Below are 11,217 nucleotides of genomic sequence, written 5' to 3' on the forward strand. Positions count from 1 at the left end.
GGTGCAGTTCCAAGCAGAGCGTCATAGCAAAGGAACCAAGGTTTCACAAGAAGACCAGACACATCAAACGACGCTTCAACCTCATCCGCGACTACGTCGAAGGAGAGGACGTGAATATTTGCAAAGTGCACACGGATGTGAATGTAGCAGACCCACTAACTAAACCTCTTCCACGGGCAAAAACATGATCAACACCAGAACTGTACGGGTGTTCGATTTATTAGAATGTAAATCGCATGGCCATGTGAGGACTAGATTATTGACTCTAGTGCAAGTTGGAGACTGTTGGAAATATGCCCTAGAGGCAATGTTAAATATTTATTATTATATTTCCTGTTTAAAGATAATCATTTATTATCCATGCTATAATTGTATTGAATGAAAACATAGATACATGTATGGATACATAGACAAAACAATGTCGCTAGCAAGCCTCTAGTTGGCTAGCTAGTTGATCAATGATAGTCAAGGTTTTCTGACTATGTGCAAGTGTTGTCACTTGATAACTGGATCACATCATTAGAAGAATCATGTGATGGACTAGACCCAAACTATGAATGTAGCATATTGACTGTGTCGTTTTATTGCTATTGTTTTCTGCGTGTCAACTATTTGTTCCTATGACCATGAGATCATATAACTCACTCGCACCGGAGGAATACCTTGTGTGCATCAAACGTCACAACGTAATTGTGTGACTATAAAGGTGTTCTATAGGTATCTCCGAAGGTGTCCTTTGAGTTAGTATGGATCAAGACTGGGATTTGTCACTCCGTGTGACGGAGAGGTATCTCGGGGCCCACTCAGTAAGACAACATCACACACAAGCCTTGCAAGCAATGTATCTAAGTGTAAGTGACGAGATCTTGTATTACGGAACGAGTAAAGAGATTTGCCGGTAACGAGATTGAAATAGGTATGCGGATACCGACGATCAAATCTTGGGCAAGTAACATACCGAAGGACAAAGGGAACGACATACGGGATTATATGAATCCTTGACACTGAGGTTCAACGATAAGATCTTAGGAGAATATGTAGGATCCAATATGGGCATCCAGGTCCCGCTATTGGATATTGGCCGAGGAGTGCCTCGGGGCATGTCTACATAGTTCTCGAACTCGCAGGGTGTGAACACTTACGGTTCGATGATGTTTTAGTATAGTTGAGTTATATGTGTGGTTACCGAATGTTGTTCGGAGTCCCGGATGAGATCACGGACGTCACAAGGGTTTCCGGAATGGTCCAGAAACGAAGATTGATATATAGGATGGTTTCATTTGGTTATCGAAAGGTTTTCAAGCATTACCGGCATTGTACCGGGAGTGACGAATGGGTTCCGGAAGTTCACCGGGAGGGGGGCAACCCACCCGGGGGAAGCCCAATGGCCTTAGGGGTGGCACACCAGCCATTAGTGGGCTGGTGGGATAGCCCAAGAGGGCCTTGGCGCCAAGAGAAGAAAACCAAAGAAAAAAAAGGGGAGGTGGGAATGAAGAGAAGGACTCCACTTTCCAATCCTAATTGGAGTAGGATTCCTCCTCTCCTCCCTGGCCGGCGCACCCTTGAGGGCTTGGCCCTCAAGGCAAGCCTCCTCCCCCTCCCTCCTATATATAGTGGTGATTTAGGGTTGATTTCAGACAACTTTTGCCACGTGCAACTCAAATCTAGACACCATAGTTCTTCCTCTAGATCGTATTTCTGCGGAGCTCGGGCGGAGCCATTCAAGAGTAGATCGTCACTACCACCGGAGCGCCGTCACGGTGCCGGAGAACTCATCTACTTCTCCGTCTTACTTGCTGGATCAAGAAGGCCGAGATCATCGTCGAGCTGTACGTGTGCTGAACGCAGACGTGTCGTCCGTTCGGCACTAGATCGGAACGGATCGTGGGACGGTTCGTGGAACGGTTCGTGGGACTGATCGAGGGACGTGAAGACGTTCCACTACATCAACCGCTTTCTTAACGCTTCCTGCTGTGCGATCTACAAGGGTACGTAGATCCAAATCTCCTCTCGTAGATGGGCATCACCATGATAGGTCTTCGTGTGCGTAGGAAATTTTTTGTTTCCCATGCAACGTTCCCCAACACAAGGCATCTATGTAATTCTCTTGCTATTGCTATGCTTGGTTTGTTGGGATCCGATGGAATATGAGATTATGTTCACATTGTTATGAGTTATATATTTGATTATCCTTTTATATTATGATCCTTAGTGATTCATGCATGTTCTCCGTTGCTATTTATTGCTTTGGCCGAGTAGTAGATTGTAACTCCAAGAGGGAACTTTATGCATGATTGTGGGTTCATGCCCCTCGATGTCTAGCTTGAGTGACAGAAACATGAGACTAGGGGATGTGTTGTTGCACCAAGGAGAAAACAACGGTGCTCGTGACCACGGTTGCAAAGATCGTTTACCTTACACATAGTTCATGAATGCAGTTGTCTGTTGCTTTGAGTTTACACTATGGGTGGGGCTCGCAACTTAATGCCGGCGAGATGTTCTGCATAGATATCTCAAGGTGGATGATTAGTAAGTAGATGCTGATGAATAAATGGTCTACTTGTCTTGGCGTACTACCCATTACTATTGAACCTCTAACTATCAAGTAGCATAATCAGCATTGCGGTGCGTTCATAATTCTGTCAATTCCCCAACTGTAATTTGTTTACCCAAGCTTAGTTGTTTATCGTCTTTTGGGAGAGAGACATCACTAGTGAACATCATGTGACTCCGGTCCATATCACCATCATTGTTTACACCTCCATCATTTACTGCTTTCATTTACTTTTCCGTTGCAATTACTATTACTTTTCCCGCTTGTGTTTTGATCCTTTGCAAACTACAAGGCCGGAGAGATTGACAACCTCTCTGTACTCGTTGGGAGCAAAGTTATTTGTGTATTTGCAGGTCCACGTCTTCTGCTAGCGCCAGGGTAGGAGACACCTACTTATTGATCCTAGGAGTCCTCGTGGTTCGATAAACCTTACAATCTTCGTGTGAGGGAAAACTTGCTGCTGACTACATCTCAACCTTCCACTTGGGGTACCCAACGAGGTGCGAGAAGTATATATATCATCTCGTCATCACCAAGGTGGGGCAGCGACTAGGGTTTGGGTGGCCCCTCCCACTTGGGTGCCTTGCCACCCAAGTTGGGTTGGCCGGCACCCTAGGGAGATGCCCCTCCCTTCGGTCGAAGTAGGCTGAGGTGTGGGGCGGCGCCCAGCCCTCTGGTGGGCTACCTCGTGAAACTCCTTTCGACATTCCTTTACTTCGTCGGTGTGCCCCAGAACACTTCCATACTTTGATGACCTTCGTCCTATATATCAATGTTCACCTCTGGACCATTCCAGAGTTCCTCGTCATGTTCGGGATCTCATCCCGGACTCCGAACAACCTTCGATCACCAACACAATGACTCAACTATGCTTATATCGTCACCGAACCTTAAGTGTGTAGACCCTGCGGGTTCGAGAACTATGCATACATGACCGAGACACCCTCCGGTCAATAACCAATAGCGGGACCTGGATGCCCATCTTGGTTCCTACATATTCTACGAAGATCTATATCGGTGGAACCTCGATGTCAAGGATTCAATCAATCCCGTATACAGTTCCCTTTGCCCATCGGTATGTTACTTCTCAGTATCTCCATACCTAGTTCAATCTCGTTACCGGTAATTCTCTTTACTCGTTATGTAATACAAGATCACGTGACTAACTCTTTAGTCACATTGCTTGCAAGCTTGTTGTGATGTTGTATTACCGAGTGGGTCCTGAGATACTCTCTATCACACGGAGTGACAAATCACAGTCTTAATCCATGCCAACTCAAGAGACACCCTCGGAGATACCTCTAGAGCACCTTTATAGTCACCCAGTCAGGTTGCGACGTTTGATACACACAAGGCACTCCTCCGATGTCAGTGTGTTACATGATCTCATGGTCATAGGAATAGATACTTGACATGTAGAAAACAATAGCAATACACTGACACGATCACATGCTATGTTTATAGTTTGGGTCTTGTCCATCACATCATTCTCCTAATGATGTGATAGCGTTGTCAAATGACAACTCATGTCTATGGCAAGGAAACGTTGACCATATTTGATCAACGAGCTAGTCCATTAGAGGCTTACTAGGGACAGAATGTTGTCTATGTATCCACACACATGTATTTGAGTTTCCAATCAATACAATTATAGCATGGATACTAAACGATTATCACGAACAAGGAAATATAATAATAACTACTTTACTATTGCCTCTAGGGCATATTTCCAACAGTTTTGTCACGGCAAATGTCCTCATGAGAGAACTTAGTCGCGAGACCATCATTGCTAGGTGATTGCTTGAACGGGGTTGGTCAAAAATGAGGGACGCAAGTTTACCTAGGTTCAGCCCTACACGGTGGAGGTAAAAGCTTACTCATGTTTGTTTGCTATTGATGATGATAATCTCGATTACAAGGTATTGCTCTCGCTGCCTAGTTCTCGAGGGTTTCTCAACTAACTCTCTACGTCCTAGGGTCTCCCCTTTATATAATAGGTTAAGACTCTATGTTACAAGCGACTCCGGGTCATACTCTATCTCTTGATAGTCTTGTCTTCCAAGTTAGGAAAAGCATCTCTTGGATTTCTGTAAGTCGGCCAACCGTCCTTCCACGAGAGCCTCCATCTCGGGTCGGGTCTCACATGGGCATTTGGCCTCAGCTCCGGAAGCTCCTTCATGACCCGAAAATAGGACAATTCTTAGAGCGCATTGGCTCAAAGACCGAGTCAACCTAAAGCCGAGTGTCGTCTGTGGAGAATATCCCCAACATTTGCCCTCACTTTAATTTGGATTTATCCATGTTAAACTTCATTTCAAAGATGGGTTTCGACTCGGCCTTTCAAAAATATTGTCGGGTCTCGCGACCCTTTTCACTCTTAGGTAATTCCACCATCTCCTGGCCATGACATCATCAACTTCAACGTGACACGCGTGCAAACGTCACACCGAATCTTTTGGGTGGATAACATTAAAATATGTCAACGCAAAAATCGAGGCACCTTTTTGCCGAAGATTATTGTACCATTTCAGTTTTCCCACCGCACCGCTTCGGGTATTTCCTAACTTATAAATAGGCCATCGGGTCCTCCGGATTGATTTTTACCCCCCTTGGAGCTTCTTCTTCCTTGAACCTCCGTCTCGAGATCTGTAGCCTCCTATGGCTTCTGGTCTGAGCTCCGGTCGACCTTGCATCATTACCATCGTCGCCATCAATATCATCAGAGTCCTCAAAATCCACTGCAGCCTCGCTCCCGAAGCTCAAGACTCTCTTCTCCATCACCGTAGATCTGTAAGTCACCGACTCTTCCACCATCCCTTTTCTGTAGTGCCGCCATGGGCTTTCAGTAGTTCATCACCGTTCATATGCGGATTTACGGCATTGCAAGTGAGCAGCCTTAACGAACAAGTACTTGACGTATTCTATACGATTATCCTCTAGCTAGCTTGAGGCTAGAAGACGTATGGCATGGATCCGATCAAGATGAGAGTATTAGGCAAGCAGGCCACGCTAAATCTTTTCGTTAGCAAGAACACATATTCCTCTCCACTATAACTATTCCGCATCGAGAACTGACACCACTTGAGTTTCGTGTACGTATGTAGTATAGTTGGGTCTAGCCTAGCCCCAAAATTGCTGTAGTTAGGTGCCACGCCCTGTCGATCTCGATCACAGGCCACGAAGATTGTGTCCCTTACCCTCGGTAAAATTCACTTAGTTATCGATCCGAATAATTAGTCTGCTATATGCCTGTGTGCATCGCTTGACAGGCTGGGGCCCTATTTGAAATGTAGTTTTTATGTCATCCCTATAATATTTTACATTTTGTATTATACTACCTGTTTTCAATAAAATACATTCCGTAGGATGGTATTTTTAATCTGGTTGTAAAATCTATCCTGACATTTTCCTTCGCTTGCCCACACGCTGCGCCTGCGTCGTCTTCCTTCTTTCTCAGACCGCACGAGACGACGGGTTATATTCCAGACTCAAGATTGAACCCCCAACCAGACCTCGCGATTCGAATCCCCTCACCGACGGAAGGAGACGAGTCCGGATGTTGCCGCCGCCGGGCGGGACGCCGTCGCCGACTAGCGCCTAGGGTTAGCCCACCGCTCCAGTCGCCATGCGCACATCGGGGAGATCTCTTGCGGGATGCGGCTCCACGACGCGCCCTGGGGATGCTCCCGCCGCGGGCCATGTCCGTTGCGCCATCCTTCCCCGGGGCCGTATCCGCTCCTCCACTATGTCGCTGACTGCCTCTCCCCGCCTGTGTTGCACACCCACGGTCTCGCCACCGCCGCCGCGACCGCCGCCACCGAGGCCTCCCGCACCCTCCGAGTCAGTCCCTCCCCTTCCTTCGCTCGATCTAGGTCTCTCTCGAGAGAGGAAGGAGGCGACGAAAACGATGAAAAATGGTCTGTAGCAGATACGGGTCTGTTATGGGTGTAAATAAAAAACCCGATGTAAAAACTACAGTCAAAAAAGACATACCAAACACCAACGCGAGGCCATCCGTTTTTTTATTTTATAGAGGTATATATTTTACCAGTGTATTAGGCCCCAAAACGACGAACCAAACGGGGGCTGGGGGGTATTCTGCCGTACACTTGCTCTTGCCTTGGATGATGGTTTCTAGTTAGTTTTGTGAATTTGTGATGATGATAATATAATGGGGCATATTCACCGTACGTTATGGCAGGTCACGCACGCGTGTACATGTCCTTCCTTCCTTCCATATGGGAGTATGATTGATACATACACCACACCGGCCAGCTGGGAAGGGAACAGCTGCGGATCTTTGTGCGTGCGTATATATGTAGGTACGTGTCTTTTGCATGTAGTTCTCTGCTTTCCGTGACGTTAGGCATCCAGTTCCCCATGAAAATTCTACCAACGTCGTCTATGCTAATTGCTATTATACCTTGGGCCTTGGGGTCTTTAGATATGTGACCAACCAAGGTGCTCCTGGTAAAGCAAGAATGTCGTCTCTTGGCTTTTTGAAGCTATAGTAAGTCACCGAAACGGGAGAGGACCAAATTGGTCAGAAAATATTTTCAGTTTTTTGAGAAAAAGAGGGCATCGTAGATTTGATAAACATCATGGAAGAAAAGACAACTGGAAAAAATAATAGTAATTCTTTCTGCACCATCGATTGCATGCCCTAATTGTTGTCCACAGTAGGAAAACTCTCTTGCATATGGATGACATCGCTAGCTAGCATGCAAGGTGCGAGTCATGGCGGTACATATTCACTACACACATCGCTTAATTAGGAAGTCTCGAAAGAAAAGATCGGGCAGGCATGTGCATGAGCGTGATGGAATCAAGATATAATCACCCGTTTTCCTCGCATCATTTTGTGTATGCATCGTTTCCCGGTCAAAACCGAGCTAGGAGCCAGGAGAAGAAAAAAAAACTAATCTTGGATAGACAAAATACAGCTCATAACCCGCACAAAAATAGCTATCTTGGACATTCCTTCCCCAAGGCTTGCCCGTTTCAGTTTTAACTGGGGGCATATTGGACTTTGACCGCGGTACATGTGTGCACTTCCTTGTCCTAATTAAGTAACCAGGACGGCATAATTGTCCTAATCTCCTGTTGAAAATCGACATCTTGTTACAAAAAGTGTCCGTATCTCATGGCCTATAATTAGCCCAGACTCCTAGTTCCTGATCTTCCTGTTCCCGGCCTTATAAATAGAAGCCGTTGCCATTTGCATGGTCTACGAGCTTCTCATCTTCCTCTTCCTCTTCCTATTCCCCACAAAAGATCGAGCACCCGTCCAAGCAAAACATTGAAGTGATCGCCTCGCCGCCGGCCGGGGTTTCCAATCCACGGTGCAACGCCATGCTCGACGACGATCAGTCCTTCGCCGTAAGTAAATCTCCTCGCTCGCCATAATACAATCTACGCTCCCTTCTCGGAAATCGTTTGCTTTTCTCTGCATGGCTTGACGATCCACCTCCTTCTGCCCATGCATGCTGTTGTTGATGATGATTCCGTCCAAATGGCAATTGGCAAATGATCCGGTTATGAATGGTGCAATCAATAATTGTCTATAGGTGTCCATCACACCAAAGCCAAAAGCAGGCACGGGATCCACAAGGAGGAAATCTTCCAGCTTTTGGACCCCGGCCCCGTTGCAGTACAGAGAGAACCGATGCCTCGACTTGATAGTTTTTGCTTGCTGATCTCGTTAACCTTTATGTCCGCATTGCGTGCGCCGCGGAGAATTCTCATCGGGACCGCCTCTGCTCTGCTTGGTTGGGCTTGGCTGAAATTCTCTCATCCTTAACAGTAACATTCCCCGGCATACGGCATACGGACCTATACTTCCACTGTTCTATCCGTTCCAATTCCAACCTCATGGATGCAAAATTGAGCTGTACAAATGCATACACAACAGTACGGCATTTGATTCCCTCGCCCAAAACAGATTATATAAGGATCGTAGACGAAATGTGCTCTTGTAGATTGTACTTACGATACATTTTGTCTTTCTTCAGAATCAAGAATCATGGTGGCTAATGACATTTGCATTCTACAGGCGTGTACATACGCACCTGGTCTCTCCTGTTGATGTGAGTTCGGGCCTGAAACTGACGAGTTTGTTGGTTTCTTGCAGGAGGGCATCTCGAGCCCCATAGCCGCGCACATCCTCGACTTCTGCGACGATGGCAGCGGCGGCGGCGACCTCTTCGGGGCGGTGAACGCTGCGTCTGACGTGTTCGCTGCCTCATCGGAGGACGCCTCGTCGTCGTCCACCGCCACGCCTCCCCTCTACAGCCATGGCGACAACATGTCGTCGGGCGCGGCCGCGGCCACGACCACGGCCACCTTCTCCCCCATGCCGTCCCTTGACTCCACGCTCTCGGCACTCCTCGAGGAAGACCAGCCGCCTGGCCCCGACGCTGAGCTCCTCCTCCCCATAGACTACGCGTTTGCGGCGGCGGCGGCGGGCACGGACGAGACCCAGACGGAGCAGCAACAGTTTGGCCAGATGGTGCTCCCGGTGGTGGCCGCGGCAGAGCACCACCCGCACCCGGCCCTGCAGACGCAAATGAGCAGCACGGCGTCCGACCTCATGCAGCTCACCTCGGGATATACTGACGAGTGCTTCGCGGCGGCGCTGGCCGGTGGGTTCATGGGGCTGGACGAGACCCTGTGCAACCAGCAGCCTGGCGCGATGCTCCCCGGCGCCGCCGACGCGACGCAGGGGTGTTACGCGGCGCAGGGAGGTTTCTTCGGCGGCGGCGGCTGCACGGGCACCGTGATGTCGATGATGCTGGGGATGGATGAGATGGGCGAGTACCAGAGGATGATGGAGGGCGGCGCGCTGGTCGACGCCGACTCCGCGGGGCAGATGGCGTTCCCTAGCGCCGCAGAGATGCAGGTAGAAACCCCGAACGTACGAATTCGCCAAGAATCGCAATCGAAATCGGTAGGACAGAGCATGACCGATCGTTTCGCGGTGACAGAGCATGGGAGGCAGCGGTAGCCCCGGGCGGCTGCCGGCGGCGGGAGAGACCTCGAGCCTGGAGGACACGAGCTTCAAGGCCGCCCGCCTCTCCGTGGAGGAGAGGAAGGAGAAGATCCACCGGTACATCAAGAAGAGGAACGAGAGGAACTTCAGCAAGAAGATCAAGGTGACCCATACCCCCCAACACTTTGAATCACCATTAAACGATCCATGCATGCATGGTCCTCGACTCAACGCCGATGGAAAAACTGCAGTACGCGTGTAGGAAAACCTTGGCGGACAGCAGGCCGCGCGTGCGCGGGAGGTTCGCCAAGAACGACGAGTACTGTGAAGCATCCACGGCGATCGGATCACAGAACCACGAGGAGTACGAGCAGATGGTAAGCCTGGATCAAAATCGATCGCCACCTCCGGCTCTGACACGACGATGACGAGCATGTCGTCGCTAACGAGTTTTTAATTTTTTTTCATTTCAGCCGGGCGTGAAGGGGGAGGACATGCTCGACCCCGACGCGCTGGCGCACATCAGCGGGATGAGCTCCTACATGTACAACCACACGGTGGAGTCGTGGATTTAAACTAACCAAACCACACACGACGATCGCGAGATCGCTAATCCCACCCTTTTTTTCCCAACCTATTTTACACGTGCGGATTCTTAACAGCGCTTTTAACCTTGATGATTTGGTCCCGTGGAATAATTTTGTAGCTCTTGAAGCGGCGAGTTGAATTTACTTACCATGTAGGGTCGGCCGGTCTGTTGTTTCAGTCAAAATCTGCAGAGTATTTAATAGAGTTTGCAGAGTTTGCAGAGGAGTTGTGTACTTCATTTTTTTTAATAGAAACACAGCTTCAGGGATCATTTATCTGGTCTTGCTATTCTATAATTCAACTTAACTCTGAGAAACGTAGGGACAAAGTATTTTTTGTCAATTTTCCCTTCACCGGATACAGATGAGGCTGGGCTCAATCTACAGGATTGTCATTAAAATGTGCGGACCCATTGTAAAAGAAGGGTCTCTATAGCGTGTCGATGTATCCGTAGTGATACTCTTTCTTCTTGACCTCTCGAACAATTGGTTTAAGCCTTGTAGTCGCAACTCTTTAAATATATCTGCACAGTCAAGGAAGGAAGTCGCCTTTATGTCTTTCAAGGCTCGATGTGTCTCCTGTTGCTGACATGACCAATCATAGAAATGCTCAACCTTGGGCATGGCGTCAATTAATAGTAGCCTTTCACATATTTTGATTTTTTTGAGGAATTGAGAGGAGCGCTGCCTTTTCATTAAGAAGTGGGAAATATGTATACATAGGCATGTTTTTTTGTCAAGGGGACATGCCGAAAATCCCAAGGCACCCCAGATCACAAAAGAATCTGCATGCTAACTACTCGCTATTATGGTTTGTTTTTGGCTGAAAGGCCAAGTCACGCTGCCTAATCTCCTGACTCTGAGGTGAGCCACCTTTACGTAAGTTAATCTTGTGCCTTTGAAAATGCGTCGGTTCCTCTCCTTCCAGGCATTTCACATTATATAGATGAGGAAGCCTATGTGTTGCCTGCTCGAGTCGTTGACAGCGCCTCTGAGGCTATCTTCCCTCGAGGTATCGATGGAAGGGGAAGCAAACGCCGCGGCGAAAGATAGCGGCTCACCCATGCAAGTGAGAACCAGGCTTCGGA

At 48.3% G+C, this 11,217-nt stretch overlaps 1 protein-coding gene across 1 annotated transcript; it reads left to right on the plus strand.

The window, feature by feature from the left end:
• The first annotated feature begins 6,208 nt into the window (after nucleotides 1-6,208).
• LOC123398372 lies at nucleotides 6,209-10,352 on the plus strand. Its single transcript, XM_045092852.1, has 6 exons — nucleotides 6,209-6,394; nucleotides 7,829-7,933; nucleotides 8,646-9,452; nucleotides 9,538-9,705; nucleotides 9,794-9,919; nucleotides 10,016-10,352. The coding sequence occupies exons 1-6, from the start codon at nucleotides 6,209-6,211 to the stop codon at nucleotides 10,115-10,117; spliced, it is 1,494 nt and encodes a 497-aa protein (XP_044948787.1). The 3' UTR covers nucleotides 10,118-10,352.
• Nucleotides 10,353-11,217: the final 865 nt, after the last annotated feature.

This window comes from Hordeum vulgare, chromosome 1H, assembly GCF_904849725.1.
Source record: "Hordeum vulgare subsp. vulgare chromosome 1H, MorexV3_pseudomolecules_assembly, whole genome shotgun sequence".
Lineage (NCBI taxonomy): Eukaryota > Viridiplantae > Streptophyta > Magnoliopsida > Poales > Poaceae > Hordeum > Hordeum vulgare.

What these genes read in the sequence shown, in the direction of transcription:
- LOC123398372 (XM_045092852.1), top strand. Translation starts at nt 6,209, where the DNA reads ATGCGGCTCCACGACGCGCCCTGGGGATGCTCCCGCCGCGGGCCATGT. An exon ending in AGGCCTCCCGCACCCTCCGA is followed by an intron (nt 6,395 to 7,828) that starts GTCAGTCCCTCC and finishes TCCCCACAAAAG; the next exon opens with ATCGAGCACCCGTCCAAGCA. An exon ending in ACGAGGAGTACGAGCAGATG is followed by an intron (nt 9,920 to 10,015) that starts GTAAGCCTGGAT and finishes TTTTCATTTCAG; the next exon opens with CCGGGCGTGAAGGGGGAGGA.